The sequence below is a fragment of the Nyctibius grandis genome, chromosome 16, assembly GCF_013368605.1.
Source record: "Nyctibius grandis isolate bNycGra1 chromosome 16, bNycGra1.pri, whole genome shotgun sequence".
Lineage (NCBI taxonomy): Eukaryota > Metazoa > Chordata > Aves > Nyctibiiformes > Nyctibiidae > Nyctibius > Nyctibius grandis.
In genome coordinates, this window is record NC_090673.1 from 2502513 (window position 1) to 2521245 (window position 18733).

The window sequence follows — 18733 nt, forward strand, 5'->3', positions numbered from 1 at the left end:
TCTCGGGTTGTCGAACCCCCCCGGTAGATGGGGGCAGGCGAAGAGCTGGTGGTTGGGAGCAGCCTGGGCTTGCTCTAGCGCTGCATGTTGCAGCGTGCTGCTTCCCTGTGTCGTTTCCAAGGGCTGACCCTGCGCTCTTCTCTTTGGGAACTGCCCAGCCTGGACAGCTTGCTGCAGTGTGGCATCATCTACGCCGACAACCTGGTGGTTGTGGACAAGGAGAGCACGATGAGCGCCGAGGAGGACTACATGGCGGATGCAAAGACGATTGTCAACGTCCAGACCATGTTCAGGTGAGGGGTGACCGCTGCCCTGGCTCCGTCATGGCCCCTTACCTCTGCTAGAGACAAGACTGGGAAGGGTGCTGGTGGCTGGGGTGGTGGCTGTGGGCGGTGGGACACATCTGCAGTCGGCCTTACTCTAGGAGACAGTGTCTAATTGGCTATTTCTGACCTCAGACAGGCACAGGGATGGTTTTGGTCTTCCTCAGGTTTAAATGCAGGGAGTCCTCTCACTTCTGAGTGAGCTGCAGGACAACAGGTCCCTTTCCATTGCAGGCTCTTCCCCAGCCTCAGCATTATCACAGAGCTGACCCACCCCTCCAACATGAGGTTCATGCAGTTCAGAGCAAAGGACAGTTACTCTCTTGCCCTTTCCAAGCTAGAAAAGGTAAGTGAAGGTCTTCTCTTGGGAAGTCAGTGCTGAGAGTGACTACATTTGAACTCCTCAAGGCCCTGTGCTCTTCGGCATGCTGCAGCTGCCACAGTTAGTGTGCATCTACCCGAGATAACTTGCAGCAAACCTGAACCAGGCACCGGCGCATGTGCATGCGCCCTGCAAGGATGTGAACGAGACCCTGCGGGCACTGACATCTCCCCTTCCTCTTCCAGAAAGAGCGAGAGAACGGCTCCAACCTGGCCTTCATGTTCCGGCTGCCCTTCGCGGCCGGGAGGGTCTTCAGCATCAGCATGCTGGACACGCTGCTCTACCAGGTGAGAGCTCTTGGCGAGGGGCTGCGGGGAGCCCCCCACATGGCCGCGGCTGCTGTCATGGGCTGGAGCACCCTGGGGGGTGTCCCCAAGGGGCTCTGGGTGATGCAATGCTGCAGGTGCAGCCGCCCCTTTGCGTCTCCCAGTGACTAACCGAGCTAACCTTTTCTCTGGCTTCCTGCCCAAATGTCTCCCCCCAGTCGTTCGTGAAGGACTACATGATCACCATCACGCGGTTGCTGCTGGGTCTCGACACGACGCCTGGCTCCGGCTACCTCTGTGCGGTAGGTACCAGTCCCTGTGGGGTGAAACCATTGGGCCAAGTCATGGTGGGTCTGGTGGGGTCTGTCACCTTGCACATGGGGGTGGAGGGTTCCCCTCTCCCAGGGAATGTCGGGGAGACAACATTGGGCAGAACATGCCAGGTCATTGCTCCCCTGCATCGTGTGTGGGGAACCTCAGCACTACCAAGAGCCCAAAAGCCCAAGAACTGCCAAGGACCAAAGTCCCCATTCTGAAGGCTGGGGTCGGGAATTGCCCCTGGTCTTTTTGTGGAGTCCATCACGCTTTTGGGGCTGACATGGCTGAGCTGGGTGAAGCTCAGGAGCAGCCCCGAGGTGCTCCTCAGCGGGCTCTGCACAGCACAGGGCGCTTGATGTTTGTCCTCTGTTGCTCAGATGAAGATCACTGAAGATGACCTGTGGATCCGGACGTACGGCCGCCTCTTCCAGAAGCTCTGCTCCTCCAGCGCGGAGATTCCCATCGGGATTTACAGGACGGAGTCGCACATGTTCGCTACCTCCGAGGTAGGGGCGTGGTGGTGGCGGTGTCCTGGTTGCCCAGGCGGGTAGGCTGGGTGTGTGTGCCCGTCTCTGCGGGCAGGCAGGGGGGGTTCTCTGCAGTGCCGCATGGCACCGGGGTGCGGGGGGGGACGTGGCACTGCAGGGCTGCCCGTTTGCTGGCCTGACGCTGTGTTTTTCCTTCCTTTTCCCCCACTGCAGCCCCACGACATCAGAGCACAGGTGAGTGCCCCCGGACCCCACCACTGGGCATCACCCCGGCTGCCAGCGCTGCCCCCGACCCAGAGGCTGGCCCGCGGGCAAGTGGCTTGGTGGGAAGCAGCTACAGGGAGCTGAAACGTGCCGTGTAATTAAACGCCACCTGCCTCTTTCTTAGAGATGCTTTAAACTGCTTCGTTAATAAATTTCTGCTCGCCAGTGGGGATTGCTGTGTCGGGGATGTGGCAGCACGTCTGCTGTGAGAGGAGAGAGGGAGACGAGGGCACGGCTGTCCCTTAGACAACCACGTGAGAGGTGTCTGGTGCCCATTAGACCCCACTTGACAGCGCTTATCCCAAAGCTGCTGGACGGGAGGTTTTAGCAGCTCAGAGATGATGTGTGGGACAGAGGAAGGAGGTAGAGATCCCACCCCGGGAGAGATCCCACCCCATCAGGGATAGGACAGGCTCTTTTTGGTACCCCCCCGTGACCTGCTGGGCTTCCAGTCACAGATCTCAATCAACGTCGAGGACTGCGAGGACACGAAGGACGTCAAGGAGCACTGGGGCATCAAGACGAGCCACCACAGGAACTCGTGCTCCAGCGACCAGTCCGAGCACCCGCTGCTGCGGCGCAAGAGCATGCAGTGGGCGCGCAGGCTGAGCAGGAAGGGCAACAAGCACGCCGGCAAGACGGCCGAGTGGATCAACCAGCAGCGCCTCAGCCTGTACCGCCGCTCCGAGAGGCAGGAGCTTTCCGAGCTCGTCAAGAACCGTATGAAGCACTTGGGCTTGCCCACCACCGGGTACGGTAAGTGCCGTGCGGTTTGCGCTTCTCTGCCGCGGTGCATCCCGCTCGCGGGCTCCTCAGGTAACCCTGTGCTGAGCCTAACCCCAAGGTGAGCCTGTCCCCCTGCCAAGCCTATCCCTATGCCAAGCCTAACCCTGCACCAAGCCTAACCCTGCAGGCGCTGCCAGGCCCCGCGCCGAGCAGCACCTCATTCCCTGGCTTGCTTGTGCTTCTGCAGACGAGCGCGTTCGAGGCTGGGGTCCTGCAGCGCAGAGCCCCCCACCTCGCCTGCTACCCCCGTTTCGAGGCCCTGGGACGGGTCCAGGCAGGAGTTCACAGCAGCAGAGTAACTCTCCCTTCTTGCCTGCAGCCGGACTGCACGCTGCCGTGCGATGCCCCGCGTGCCCCGCTGCTTTCTGGCCCTGCAGGGACGGTGGTTCAGGACACGCTGACCCCAAGTCACAAACCCTTCTGCCCGAGAGCCCCTCTGGTGCGGCAGGGAGAGGCGAAGCCCCATCAGCTGGCGCAAACCCCTCTTGTTATAGACTTTAATCCTCCGTAAAACTCTTCCACGGGAAACATTTCGGTAGCTACAGGGCTGAGCGTTTTGCTTCATCGCGTGTGAAACTAGTGTCACCGGCCCCGGGGCGTCCGCAGCGCTCAGGGTCCCTCTGTGCAGCCGCGTTTCTCGTGAAGCTTCTCACCCCCCCGTCGGTGCTGGCGTCTGTGTCTCCCCAGGTGATTCCTTGGTTACGACAAAGTCTGTAGCCCACAGCTTCCTTGGTTGGTTTGGTTGGTTTTCTTTTTTTCCTTTTCTTTCTTTTAAGCCATCCTGTGCTGCTGCCTGTTTGCTCCATCCTCCAAGAGCGTCCATCCGCCCCGCGCCAGCCCCTGCCCACACGCAGGCTGGCACCGTGCCCCAGCAGGGATGGGAGCCCATTTCGGGAGGCAGAAGGAGGATTCCTCCTCTCCCATCTTGGCTTCTCCCTCGCAGCCCTTTAGGCATGTGAAAGAGGAGGAGAAAATGCAAAGTGATGCAGCGCAGGAGGGGGATTAGAGTGGGGGGCGAAGGGGCTGGCGGGGGGCATCGGCCAACTCCCCAGGGAGGGGGCAGGGGACCCGGCTAGTGGCAGGGCAGAGGGGCCCATGCCAGGTGAGGGCTTGCAGTGGTGTATCCCCCCCTCTCTCTCTGTTTTCCTACATTACCAGCCCCAGAAGGTTCTGGTGCTGTTTTGGGGGGACCTCCAGCTCCCTGCAGCTCTGTCGCAGAGCCCCGAGCAGAGCTGATGGCATTCACCACCCTAACAACCTGAGTTACGCAGCTGCTGGGCGTGGGAAGGTGGGAAATGGGGTGCACCCTAAGCACAGCCCGCACCCCAAAGCAGGAGCTGTGGCAGGGAGGGCTCAGGGGACGGAGGCCCTGTCCCCATCTGTATGGCCTCAGCTGAGCATCCCCAGGGGCCCCCCGGGGTGCTGGGGCACCCCTGGCTGGGTTAGCGTCAGAGCTCACATCCTTCTCCCGGCCGATCCGGCAGATTTTGGCTGGAGCAAACCAGGGGGGTCCGGCGGGCGAAGAGGCAGCGAGGGGTGTAGGACCCGTTGGGGCGGGTGGGCACAGCCAGGACCGGGGCGTTGGGCACAGGGGGGGACCAGCAGCTCCCTGGGCTCTGTGGCTGGCTGTGTTGTCACCATGTGTCACCGTCTGGACACCCCCGGCGTTTTGGAAGAACACGTTGCTCTGCCTTCTTCCCTTTTTCTTTTGCTCATTTTATTGCTGCAGCGCAGGAGCTCGTCTCTGATACTGGCCGAACCATGGCTTGCTGACCTCTCTCTCTCTCTCTGTTTATGTCTGTGCCTTTCCCTGTATGTTCTGTAGAGGATGTAGCAAATTTAACAGCCAGTGATGTGATGAATCGGGTAAACCTGGGATATTTGCAAGGTAATTCCCTTTCCCTGGGAGTCCTGCGTGACTCACGGCGTGCAGCGTACAACAAGATCATGCCAGCTGAGCCCAACCCACCCCCTTGCCCGTTTTCACCTTAGATACCTGAGCCTTTCAAGCACCAGTTTGTTGTGGGGACGTTGGAAAACAAAAGACTGTCCTGTGGTGGTGGTGCAGACGCAGGAGTCAGGGAGATAAACCTCAGGGAACCCTTTTCTAGTTGAGTTTGTACAGGGAGATCGCAGCCTGGGGCTGTCATTGAGAGAAACCCTCCCTCCATCGCCCTGCAAGGGGGTTTTGGTCTGCAAAGCCAGCGGTGATGTGAGGAGGGGAGTCGTGGAGGACGACGTGGCATGTACTGCCATGAGGTGCTGGGGCTCCTGCACCAGCCCCTTCGTCCCTGCACCACGCGTGGGGCAGGGCAGCCCTTGGGGAGCCCTTCGCCAGCCTCCCTTTGCGCCCCTGGACAGCCCCTGGTTTCTAACCCGGGGTGCTGGGCTGGGCATTCTGCGGACACCCCGGGGCACCTCGTTGGAGCTGCAGGGTCATCACCCCATTTACACCTTTACGCAGGGGTGTAAAGTGCTCTGGAAAGGCCCCTTTTTGCTGCAGCAGCCCCGAGGTTAGCAGTAGCCTGACCTAGCTGTGGTTTAGGCTTTGCTAGCCCGTGCTTAAGGTGAAAAGTTGGCGTTTTCCTATAAACTGTGTGTGTCCTTCATCAGAGCAGCAGCCCCAGCTGGGGCTCATGGAAGCCCTGGGCCAGCGAGTATATTGCCAGCTGGCCTGTGGGTGCTGGGCAGAGCTCAGCCCCCGCTGGCATCTCCTTGTCCCGCAGAAGAGCTGGGGCTGAGCAGGGACCCGTGTCCTGCCGCAGAGGGACCCGGCACCGTGGCTGCACCCCAGGCGCCCGCTGAGCCCTGGGACCCCATGGGGGAGCGTCCAACACGGCGGCATCGCTGCCAGGGGCTGCCTGGGGCGGGAGCTGGAGCTCAGCCAGGGCTCCCCCCAAAATCCATCGCTGGTGGGTGGTGCTGGGCCGAGCCGTGCCGTGGGGATGGGATGGCAATATACCCGGTGGGGTTGGCAGTGCCCGGCCGGGCTGCACGGGGGTCAGGAAAAGGGGCTTCCATGGAGCAGGGCACCCTGCCGCCAGCCACGGCCCTTCCCCGCCTCCCCGTCATGGCAAACCCCGTGTCTCCTGCCGCGTCCCAGGGTCCGTGTGCCACCCGTGCCCCAGCATTGCCACCCCCTGTCCCTGCCTCGCTGTAAGGCTGAGCGCTGGGACGGCCAAAGCTCTCTGGCGGCTTGAGGGACCGGCCAGCGCCTGGGGCTGGGCACCCCAGCACGGGTCGGGGGGTCCAGCACGGCACCTCCCTGTCCTCTGCTGGCTGCGGTGCCAGGGAAGTGTCTGAGCAGCAAAACAAGGGTCTCGTGTCCCCCTGCGAGCACCACTGTGCGTGGTACCGGCGTGGTCCAGCCGTGGGGATGCCCTGAACGTGAACGGTGAGCCCAGCCCGGGGGGGACCTGTGTGCATCCCTGTCCAGAGTGCCAGGCCAGGCGGCTGCGGTGGCTTGAGCTGCTGTGGCTCATCTCCTGGCTGGAGAAAAGCCCCACTTCGGAGGTTTCATCCCCCTCCTGAGGCCGAAGAGCAGTGGTACTCCTCACCCATGGGCTGGCTTAGCCACCCACCCCGTGCCTGGGGCTATTGTGCATCTGCGGGTGCATTTATTTGGGGGGGCCTTGGCGCGTGTCCTGCCGCCTGTGCCAGTGGCCGGTCCCCGGCCCCGCTGCCCACCAGACCGAGCTCTGACCGTCCGAGATCAGCAAACAGCTCGTGTGCCCTGATGCCGCTCAGAGGGGCCTTTCTGACCACCCGGGAGGCGTCCCAGTGCCAAGCCTTGCAGCGAGCTGGGGGCCCGCCGCGCTCATCACGCTGCTCCTCATGTCCGTCTGTCCGTCCCCCCATCCTGTCCATCCGCACCCGGTCACTCTGTCTGTAAATGGTGTCACTTGTTGCCGCTCCCCCCCCCTCCCCGGCCGCCCGCAGCCTTGCACCCCCCATTCATTTCACCCATGATCTTGTTCTCAGCTATTTCGGAAAGCGCGGGGGCCTCCCCCAGCCTCGAGGCCGTCCCTTTGCCCTGCGCAGCACCCATGGGTGCAGCTCTCGGTGGCCCTGAGCCCTCCTGGGAGGTCACCGTAGTTTAGAGCTGTCCCCAAACAGCATCGATGGCTCTGAAACTCCACGGAGGTGGGTTCCCTTGGGCTGGAGAAAGAAGCAAACGTTGAGCTAAATCCTGGTGCTGGATGACGCTAAATTAAGTCATTCACGAAGGGGAGAATTGGGCAGAGCGCTCGGGCGGCCCGGGGGGGCTTCAGCTGCCCTGCCCCGGTGGTTGGAGTCGTTGTGCGGTACCTAACGTGGCAAGACTAACCTCTTCCCTTTTTTGCACTGATCCAAGGTAAGACACCGTACTTTCTTCGGGAGGGGGAGCGGGGATTTTGAAGAGTTACGTCTGCCAGTCCCCTGGGCTGTGCAGGGTGGGGGAGCGGCTGAGGAGGCACGGAGGGAGGTGGCAGCAATGCTGTTGGTGCTCTCCTGGTGGCAACGCTGTTGCCCATGGCCTCGCCCAGTGAAGGGACCCATTTGTGGTCCTTGAGGATGAACTGTGACCCTTAGAGCCAGGTGCTTGGGGACACTGCGGCGGGGCTGCAGGAGCGAGGGCCAGCGGGGTGTCCATTGGGGTGTCCATTGGGGTGTCTCTCACTAACCCTTTCCCCTCCTCTCGCAGATGAGATGAACGACCACCAGAACACGTTGTCCTACGTCCTGATCAATCCCCCCCCAGACACACGGCTGGAGCTCAACGACATCGTGTAGGTGCTGCCCCCGCCCGCCCGCGTTCCCTGGGACACGGAGCCCCTCAGCTGGGCTTTCCCCCGGGCAGGAGCGCTCCCCATGCCCCTAGCCCTGCCCCATGCCGTGGGCTGCCCCCATTGCGTTGCTTTCCATGAGTTCTCATAACGACCTGTGGTTTTTGCTAGTCCCCTCCCTGCATTCCTGAGCGGTGCCCAAACGGCCCCAGCCCCGGCTTTGCTCATTGCTGCTCTGGCCAGCGGCGCGGAGCCTTTCCCTTGGCTTGTGCCACTGTCCAGCACCAGGAGAGATAACTCCTAATTATTTTAATGGATAACTCCTAATTATTTTAATGGCTGCCACGCCAAGGGGCATCCCCACATGTCCAGCCCCAAAGATGGGCCAGATACCACTTTAGGGTTTGCCCAGCTCCCCACTGCCATGGGGGAGGGGGGGGCATCCCAGTGGTGTAACAAGGCTCTGCTCCGCAGGTACCTGATCCGCTCCGACCCGCTGGCCCACGTGGCCAATGATGGCCACAGCCGCAAGAGCAGCTGCAGTAACAAGCTGGGCCCCTGCAACCCCGAAACACGTGACGAGACCCAGCTCTGAGCAGCCCCCTCCCTGCCCCACGCCGCTGCCGGGGGCCAGTGGGCTCCAGGGAGAGGCAGTGATGAAGAGGACGGCCAGCCCAAGGGGAAGGCTGCTGCTGCCCGCGGGTGCCTGTCGCCCCGGGGGAAGGCGATGCCTAGCCTGGCTTTGCGCCGTGAAGGGATGCCCGGAGGGACGGGAGGGATGGGACAGCCGGACAGACCAACGGCGGGGAGGGTTGTGCACCCCGCGGCTTTTAACTTTTTCTACAAATACCGCAACTAGTGAGAAAGTCTTTGCTGGTGCTGGTGGGACATGGCTGAGACCCGGACAACAAATGACCCTGTGTGAGCAGGACTGTGTTTAAAATAATCCCCAGATGATGCAGGTCCATTGCATTTGATGGGGCTTGTCAATACATGAGCAAAACTGCACCAAAACCCTCCTCCTTCGCTGGGTATCCCCTGGGGTACCCAAACTTCTGCTCTTTCACCCAACTCATGTTTTTCATCCTCTGTTGGTTTCTGGGACGGGTGGTGATGGGAGGAGCGCTGGGAGCTGGCCGGGAGGCAGGGAAGGATGCGCCGGCAGCCGTGGGATGGATGGGATGGGACGGGGTGATGGACACCGTTAAAGGCAGTGGGTTCTGCCCGGCCCCCCCGTGCCCACCACGGCCACAGCAGCTCCATCTGTCCTCGTGTGGCTTCATAATGCAGCAAACCCCCTCTCCAGCAGCGGCACGTGGCCGTACGGTGCAGCGTGACCCCCCCCGCCACGCCATGACACCGTGTCGCTGGCCGCCCATGTCGGGGCTGCACGGTGACCCAGGGAGACCTGTCAATAGCAGAAACACGAGATGTATTTTCCGTCTATTTTTGCACACTTTACAGCATCGATGTGTAAAGGTTTTATTTGACTGCCAAGCGAATAACCGAGTTGTTAACTTTACATACCTTTACATTCATATAGCAAAACTTCAATGTGATTTTTTTTTTTTTTAACAAGCCTGTAAAGCACAATGTCACCGTGAAACCCCATCAGCCATCCTGGACTCGCTGCCAACTGACCCATTTATTGCCAGTCACATTTGCCATTCATTCCCCATGACACCCCCAATAAAAGTTGTTTACAAGAAAAAAAACAACCCAAACCTGTTTAAAATTGCAGTTTTAAGCAGTTGGTGAGACGTCCCTGGGGCAGCCCTGTGCCGCAGGGACATGCTGCCCATCCTGCCTACAAGAGAGGTGAGAAAAATGTGTGTGAGGAAGGAGGGTGCCTGGGGTGGGGTGGTGGAACCCATATGGACTTGGCATCACCTCAAGAAGGTGTTGGCAAAGACCTTCTGTGCTTGGATGGGGTTTGGGGTTGGTAGTTTTTTAATTTTTTTGTTATTTTTTTCCTGGTGTGGTGTCCACGAGGCCCTGGGTGACCTGCACCAGGCATCATCAGCTGACGGGACGTCACGGGCTCGGGGAGGTACCACAGGTAAAAGCAACGAGCCCGGCCCTTCAGCCCCACTTCGAGGAGGGCACCAACAGATCTGTCTCTGATGCTGTTTTGGGTTTTAAAAAAATTATTAATTTTTTTTTTTTAATCTATTTGGTTAAAGCAGATAGATACATATTTTATTTATTTCCATTTGTATCTTAGCGTGCCAAAAATATCATTTAAAATATAAAAGAAGAAAGTTCCTGCAGGCTAAAAAATGAGCGCAGTTGCAGTACAAAAGCACATGTCGGGTCTGCATCACTTTAAAGCCTCGAGATGCTCAGAAATCTCCAGAAATGCCTCATCAAGGGTTACTATATTTAATTTTCTAGATTTATTATTTTTTTTTTTTTTTAGACAGATGATTTTTCCAGTCCCCATTTAGCTTTCAAAAGAGAGAGGAACAAAGCGCTGTTACAGGTTAAATAAGGCGATAATTACCACAAGAGGAAACCCACATACTGAAAGAAGTACAGACAATACATGGTTTGTGATACCACTAAAAAACAATCCTCAATATTACTGTATTTTGACAATGCTTCTGTTTGTTTAATGTATAAATATATGTATTTAAAAAGCAGGCTCTGTGTATAAACCCTCCATGTTTTACATACCTTCTTTCTATGGTGTAAATTTATAGCGGACATTCTAATGGGATGGTGAAATAAATACTGTAGATACATACTTACCTGTGGTCAATGCAACTCTAAGAACAAACGTTTAATTTTTCTAATTCTTTAGACTCAGTTACAATACTAATGTAAAAACAAAAAAGTATTTTATTTTTGTAATGGTCCTGGAAGCGTTGATGCATCAAAAGGCCTGGTACAACCCCTGTCCTGCACTGCCCATGGGGAGAGGAAAACAATTGCTATTGCTTCCACCTGCCCACAATAAACTTAGAAAAATAGGATTTTCTAAAGGGAATAGTTGTGTTTCAGTGCCGAGACACGGCAGGCCCTGGGGGAGGCAGGGACGAGGGCGGCTGCGGTGTTTTCAGGTTTACCAGCAAACGGCTCCATCGCACATTACGTGTCCACTAATGGTTTCATATACTAAATATGGACTAAATCCAGTTTTATTTCGCCTGAGCGAGAGAGCTGTCATCTCTCAAGGTCGGCTCGTGCATGGATTTGTATCAGCAAGGGCAGACAAACCTCCCGTCTTTCCTCTCGGAGCCCTGTTTTTGTGAGCGGCCTGCTGGGACGCACCGCAGCCAGGCCCTGCGGGTGTTTGGGCACCGTTAGTGTGAAAATGCTTCACATTTCTGTAAAGACAAATTGAAATAAAAGAGCTGCATGCAGCAACAGTAGAGCCTGCTGTCTTATTTTTTTGGGGAGAGCAAATTTTAATTTTAAAACCCACGGCAAAACGTGGCTTTAGAGTGCTGAAGGCTTCAGAGTTCTGAGCCTGTGTTTGAAGTCGTCGCTTCCAATGCTGGGACACAAGAACTTCTTTTAACCTCAGTTTTCTTTGTGCATGACTGGGGAAAGGCCATGTTAGATGTGCTGTTGTGTTACAGTAACAGTACAACTCCAACGTTGTATGTAAAGGTCATTTAATTTATTTAATCCTTATTTTCTATGATTCAACAAATGCATTAAATTATGCGGCTATTTAATTGAACTTTTTTTTTTTTAACTGATGTGGAGCCAGGATTCAGTACACCTTCTTCTACCTCTAAACACTTCAAAGGTTTTCACTGACTCTGTGGTTCACATCCACAGCCCAAGATTTCCAGGAAGAGAACCCATTTCTAGAGCACAATACACACACATGATTTTAACTTTGAGATCAAATGCAAACAGTGGAGATTGTTAAATAGACATTTTAAGAAAATACTGTAAAAATTATAATATATTTATTTAAAATCTTACAGGAGGACACAAACAATGTACCTTAAATAGTGAAGATAGATAATTCTAGTGAGAAATTTGGAAGCCATCAAATCATTTTGCTGTAAACTTACCCAAGTCAAGGAAGGCAGCAGGAAACCAGGGCCCTGTTAAAATTACTTTTTAACTATTTTTGTCTTTAAACAAGACAAATCTGTACACGGAGAACAAATTCCTTCCAGTTTTCCAGTACAGCTGAATTATAATGATTACAACCCAAAGAAGGTAATTCCAACCCCACCAGTAACAGCCCTCCCTGTGGTTTGTGTCACTGGCACCAGATGCTGTTTCTCAGTTGCTGTCACCACGCCAAGAGGACTCCATCGCTGCTCTCAGCAGTACATTCTTCACCTGGTTGCATCTGCTTTTTATCTTGCTTCCCCTCCCACAGCAACAGCAGCAGTAAGAGAGGAGGAAATAATGCTGCACAATGAACCAAAATTCATTTAAAACTTTGTCCCAGTTGAGAAAAATTAGCTCCTAGCACTGAAAACTTTTAGAAGAGAAATACCTAGAGCACTAAAATATACATTAGAAGGAAAAAAAGAATGGGATTGATGTGGCTGGGTAGCAAAAACCAAACCAAAACCATGCAGGGTTTTTTATTTTGCTGTAAATTCAGTTTTCACAGCTATTCCCCGAAAGACATAGATTGAAAAGAAATAAGCTTTTTCTTCAGTAAGATTTCTGTGTAATACCATGGTAATTCTGGGAGTTTTGTATGCTTCAAACCCCTCTTTCAAGTGGCTTATTTGAATTTTAACAAATGCTGTATATTGAATATTTAATCATCCTTCCTGCACACATCAGTTTAAGAAGCTTTCCCCAGAGTGCCCCGGCCCCGTATAATAAACATGTTATTTCTGAACCAGTTCAGAGGGATGTATCATAAAACTATGACAGTGTTTCAGTACCAAGATGTCATTTGAAAGTAGATTTATATTTAGCACAGACAAGCAACTAAATCCATCCTGTAATTTTGCAACAGAACCGTGCCTGTGCTCAGCGTTCATCGTGCACCCCAGCATTACGCTGAGAAGGCAAGCTGGGGAACAAAGGCAGCTGCAGAAAACACCCCAGCTGTCCTTGCTGTCACAAATGTGTTTTGAAAAGCACAACTGGAAATAAATGTACTAAAGCTTCAAGGAGACGTGCCCAAGCGGGTGGCAGCTCCCTGGGGACAGCTGAAAAGGCAGCAGTGTTCCCAAGAGCCATTCCTGTCACTGCTGGTGGGCTCCGAGGTGTTACCGCTGGAGCCTTTTCTAGGAGGGAAGCGTTCAGCAGCTCTGGGAAACCAAAAAGTGTATCCCTAGAAAAAGCTATCGCTTAAATACCTAAATATGCTTTAGATACCTAACACAGCCCAGCCCTGCAATGGGAAGTGTATGGGAAGAATCCATCCTGCAAAGTAAACGGGGAACAGGCTCAAGGTAATTCAGTTTTCATTTAATATTTCTGTCATAATGAGTCTTTCAGCTTCTGGAATTTATCCTTTTGCCATACAGACTGTATTAATACAGTTCAACTACAGAAATATGAGCTTTTGTTATTTATTCTATCCAAACATTGGGTAATTTTCTGCCTGCAGGCTGGGGGACAAGAATAACTAATCGTAAGATTTGGGATCATTTATGAACTGAAAAAAAAAGCAGCACTTTAATGAGGTAATCTCTTCAGTTAATTTGACCTTCATCCAGAAGGGACATTCCATTCCCTTCCTCTGAAGACCCACAGTTACAAGAGTAGTCTTCTTTGGATGCCTTCATATTATGGACTTGCAACAGCGAAACTGGCAATGTAAAACAACAGAGAAGGACCAGGGGTTTTGCTGTGCTTTTTACTGTGTAAGCTCAGTCACATCGTCCTCTTGCTTCATATAGATCTTTATTACAGTATCTAGAATATATTGCCATCTTTAATGCTCAGTGCTATACACAGTAACATTATCAGAAATCACTTAAAATGATACAAGGCATTAACATATGAAATTATAAATGAAGTCAGAATCTCTATAATACCCAAATCTTTACTGTTCAGATACAGGACATTTTACAGCAGCGCTTAACTCGTTTCGTGAATTTTCATTATCTGAAGTTACTTTGTGTTTCCTATTTATTTCAGAAAGCTGAACTTGCCCTATTTAGTATCTTGCAGAAAGAATCCCAAATACTGAAGGTGACACGGACAGTTCCTTGGACTGTAGTTGCACTGTTGCACTGAACACATTTCTTGATAAAGTAGGTATTACCAGACAGATAAATCAAAGTTAGCTTTAATAAATGTTTCAGACTTTCACTTGTGACCTTATTAATTTTATTGCCTGCTCGATTCAGCACGGTCAGGTTAGTGACACTGGGGAACACGCTGGGTCTCATTTCCTGAGCGACATCCTGAGGCACCAAACAATCTTCTGACCATTCAAGTTTGGAAAGCCACGAAGCAGAAATTGTGGTGGAGTTGTTTTGGTACAGACTGAGCTCTGTCGGCAGAGAAGGCTCCAGGTTCAAGTTCTCACGCTGCTGCTGTTTGCTGGAGGGAGGCTGTGACTGGCTGCTGAGGATGGTACAGTTGGTAACTCCAACCTTGGCTGCAAGAACAGAGGCCAGGCTCCCTAGGAAATCGAGGGAATGAGGCAAGGAAGTGTTTGCATGAATGCAGACAGATTATTTCTTTTAATAAATCAAGATTTAATCTCCTCATAATTTGTCACAAGATAAACTATTAAAGACATTCTATTCTTAATAGCAAAATTTTCCCAATTCTAATATAAGTACTAAACAAATGGTTAAATATAGGCCAGAACTATAAGAAAGGTCTTTAAAATACTGTTATATTAACATGGATTAATATAGTCTGCTGCAAAGAACTTGGACCTAGGCTAATGCTGCAGAACGCTGTAGTTACAGTCTTCAAGTCTTTTAAGCACACACAAAAAAATCCCCAAATTAATGACAAATAACTAATGGTCACCCTAACGGACCAAACAAACAACATATTCCTATTTAAGAAAGTTTAAGTGGTAGGTAGGAAGGGCATTTTTGATAAAAGTTTGGTTTAAAATAAGAGTTTAACTTACCACTTGGAACAGAAGAGCAAAAATATACCTTTTCATGTGCACACTGGAATCCTGAGATCTTCAAAACCCTCAAAACCAAAACAAGCCTTAATATTCCTGCAAACAGAAAGCTCAGAACCATAAGGGAAATATTTTGCTTATATAATGATTTTATATTGATAGTGTATCCAAACAAAATTTTTAAAAAACCCACTAAATCTTTTTTACTTACTACATGACAATAGCAGCCCATTGTCTGCACGGCGATCCCAAGTTAACTGCAAAGTTTTAAATGCAATGTGGGCAATATACTTACATTTCATGATGTGGAAGTTCCTCCTGTGATTCTGGTATATTTGTCCTGACAATTTGTGTTAGATAAAGGACTACAACAATGCACGTCATACCCTTTTGTCAAAAAACAAGTCCAGATTCACTGTTTTCTTCCCTTAGTTTCTGAAGCCTGTGACAGAGGCGGACTAAACATGCCTTTATGCTGTGACTGCTCATGATTACCCGTGGAGAATCTCTTAGGATGCATCACATCAGTGTTCCTTGGTTGCTGCAACAACGTGTTAAAGCTAAAGCCATGATCAGACTCGCCATCCACCGAAATTTTAAGTATATCAAGTAACATCAAAGAAAAGTTACAGAGGTAAGATGGAGTAAACTTTTTCCTCCCGTTTTTAATACTCAGTCTTCATTTATATAATTAAACAACAGAACATCTGATCAATGTGAGGACAAGAATGCATTTTTTTTGGCTTTAATGTGTTGAAAGATGTATTTTAGACACCTAAAAAATATATTTAAGTCAACCACATGAATATCTCAATTTCAAACTGTCCTGAAGGATTATATATAAAAGTTTTTATATATAGAATCACACACAAAACACCTCCCCCCCAAGATACTTGACAGATTTCTCCAGTTCCGCATATGTAACAGCAGTAAAACCAGGTACAAAATCAATCTCTCAAACACCTTCGCATGTCACTTTTGGGAGTGGTGTCCTGAGTGTCACAGAAGAACCAGCCTCATGTGAAGTCCTAGAATTCAGCTCCTGCTTGGCACCCTAACCACAAAACCCGCTGTGAAACCCTACCCTGTGACTCGTCCCCACCACTGCTGTCCTGTCACACCAGAATCTGCCACCTGCATCTCACTCAACTGCTTGAAACGAATTAAATGTAAAACCCTAATTAACTGAAAGCTATTTAATTGGATAAGCATAGCATGGATCATAGCTTACCACACAACCATGAACTGGCTATACTAACGCATGACTGAAGGAAAACCCCAGGTGGGATCCTGTCAGGAAGCCCGACAGATACCAAATTCCAAGGGCAGTCAGCTCAGAGCGACGGGGACACGTCTTGGTTACTGCTGTATTTAAAAAATACAAAGTGAGGGGGTTTGAGTGTTCTGGCACTGCCTCTAGTGATCAGTGCTGAGGACTTTAGGAAGAATTTCTTTTTAGAAAGGGTTATTAGACATTGGAACGGGCTGCCCAGGGAGGTGGTAGAGTCACCCTCTCTGGAGGGGTTTAAGAAAAGCCTGGACATGGCACTTAGTGCCATGGTATAGTTGCCATGGTGGTGTCAGGGCAACGGTTGGACTCGATGATCCCAGAGGGCTCTTCCAACCTGGTTGATTCTGTGATTCTGTGACTTGTGGGCAAAAAAGCAAAAGGAATGGAAAATTCAAGTCCTGAGAACTCATTCATGTTTCTCTTACTTCATACTACAGCCCCAAACCATCGGCCTTAGGAAATGAAAACTCCAGAGACCACCAGTTTCTACACTCTCACCTCTCTGGGCTACTGGGGAGAAAAGTCAGACTTTTTCTTGCACACTCAACCGTTCCAGCAGCCCAGCATGTGGTGTTGAACTGTGATGAGGTTTTCAAAGTAAGCCAGTATTTTCAAAACTCAGATTATTCTTGCTTGAACTCTTACCCTACCAGAGAACATGATGAAAACGAGACAAAGACACATTAATTATGAATGTAAACAGCGTAAATACACAACAGACTGACGTATGAAAGTTTGAGAAAAAAAAGTTGCATTTAAAAGCACTTTAAAGATGTACATTCTTGTATTTATTATGTGTAAGAAACTAGTAAGAAATCAAGAGAGGTCAAAGACAGATCTACTTTCATACTACTCTCTATGGGAAACTAATTCTCTAGCTCAGAGCGAATGCAGCGAGAGCGCTGTGGTCCTTTTCCAGGGAGCACTACAAAAGGCTTGAAGATTGTTCGGCTTAGGCACATCTTCAGAAAATCCAGTGGGGAAAAAAAAAAAAAAATCACTTGTTTTTAGACAGCTATTACAGTTTATTTCCCTTCTAGTCAGTAGGAAATGCTGATACTGCAGCTGTACCTGAAGCTCCCGCTCTCTCCTCCTGCCCAAAGCCCCAGGAAGCACAAGAAGAACCTTTGTGAGCAGCTGGAAGATTTTTTTAGCCAAAGCCAGCGCTGCTTGCTTTGACACAGCTATGGGAATGACCCTGTCTCCAATTAATCCTGGTGGAAAACAAACTAAGCAAACAGCTTCAGCCGCAGGTCTAGGCGTTATTTCTATTTACCTACAGGAGTACCCAGCCATATAACACAGCACCATACTACTGAAATAACCATAAACTTCCACGCATTTCAGCTGTAAGGGGGTTCACACAGGACTCTCGAGCGGCTGTGGGAAGGACAAAACCTCATCTTGTAAGCAGGGATTTTTAGAAGTGACATGAGCAACTAAGATGTTGGCACTGTTCTTCCCTGGCAGTTATCAGTGTACAGATCACCTCGCTATTCCTACACACAAGGATGCTCAGTCACTGGAAGTGAAGCATTAAGAATGATGTCACTAAAACCACAGTTAGAAATCCTATGTATTCAGAATTCTATAAAATAAAGCTAACAAAGATAAGCAGTCATGGTCCTACAAGCACATTTCACCCTGGGCTGACACCAAGCAGTGAACACGTTTAAGTTGATGTTTTTGGTCACAGATTATACAAAACCTATTTAAGAAAATGAATTATTCTCCCCTCTACAAAACAGTCTGCATTTGCCTACACACATCTACAGTTCTCCTACCTTCCTCTGCACATTCAGCCACGAATTCTATGTTGTTCTTTACAAACAAGCTTCTCCTACTACTTTTCCAGACTAAATTAATACACCATATTCCTTGTGAAGGTATTTGAGATTAACGGGGGGTTTTTTATAACTAAAACTCAAGACTATTAGCTTTTCAGAGAAGTTAATCTCTTAAAAAATTATTTATTCCTCTATGATCATCAGCTGGGACTTGGGACTACACACTGCCTACAGAAGAACTCCCGGCCTCCTCTCCCTCTCCAAATGGGTGTCACCTCCTGTTGTTTCCAGCAGCAAATGAAGCCACACTGCAGCAGGAACAATAAGGACCTGGTCTAGTGCAATGAGATCCAGGAGGACATCGAAGGTGCCACCACCTTCTAGTCCAGCCCTTTCTGTGGGCAGCAATACCTCAGCCTGAGCAAAATACAGAAAAGTACAAATTACTGGAATTACTGATTATTTTTTAAATCTCTACAACCAAGGACTGTCTTCTTTGAAAAATCTATTGTACACTCACAGAAAATTATTTCTGCATTGGAAAAGTCTTTAGTTTTGAGAATGCAAACTTCACTTCTGTGTAACCACTACGGATTCATTACAAAGCTTAAACAACCAGCTCATTTCTAAATTCTAGAGGCAACTTGTCTTTACAAATCACAAGCAAGCTAATACTGAAGAGCCCAACAAAAGAAATTCTCTTGGTGCTTCCGAAATTCTGTCACTAACTGAATACACAGATCAAAGAAAACCCACTAGCCAGATTCAAGAGTCTGAAGACTGATGAAATAAATCCTTAAAGAGACTTAAATGACTTTCCACTGTTCTGAAAGCCTTTTAGTCAAATTCTTGCACATACAATCAGGGTCAGGAGAACTAAGCTCTTGTCGTGAAGTTATTACAGCTACTTACAGGTGAAGCTTTCTAAGAGCACAACGAAACATAGAATAGCACATCTTTAAAGCATATTAGTTCTCTGAGGGGATGAAGTGTCACCACAACAGAAGTACACATGAAATAAAAAGGAAA

At 50.6% G+C, this 18733-nt stretch overlaps 1 protein-coding gene across 5 annotated transcripts in view; it reads left to right on the forward strand.

Annotated features, from left to right (window-relative positions):
• The window catches only part of KCNT1 (potassium sodium-activated channel subfamily T member 1), a 58970-nt gene extending 50363 nt beyond the window's left edge, over positions 1 to 8607 (forward strand). For 3 of the 5 annotated variants that reach the window (XM_068413835.1, XM_068413836.1, XM_068413839.1), the window contains exons 22-31: positions 159 to 293; positions 558 to 669; positions 891 to 992; positions 1190 to 1273; positions 1667 to 1795; positions 1991 to 2011; positions 2494 to 2797; positions 4653 to 4715; positions 7512 to 7596; positions 8068 to 8607. In XM_068413835.1, the coding sequence (XP_068269936.1) occupies positions 159 to 293; positions 558 to 669; positions 891 to 992; positions 1190 to 1273; positions 1667 to 1795; positions 1991 to 2011; positions 2494 to 2797; positions 4653 to 4715; positions 7512 to 7596; positions 8068 to 8188 (1156 nt within the window). In that variant the 3' untranslated portion in view covers positions 8189 to 8607. The remainder of the gene's footprint in view (positions 1 to 158; positions 294 to 557; positions 670 to 890; positions 993 to 1189; positions 1274 to 1666; positions 1796 to 1990; positions 2012 to 2493; positions 2798 to 4652; positions 4716 to 7511; positions 7597 to 8067) is intronic. The other 2 variants (XM_068413837.1, XM_068413838.1) reach the window with 2 other exon arrangements.
• The last annotated feature ends 10126 nt before the right edge of the window (positions 8608 to 18733 follow it).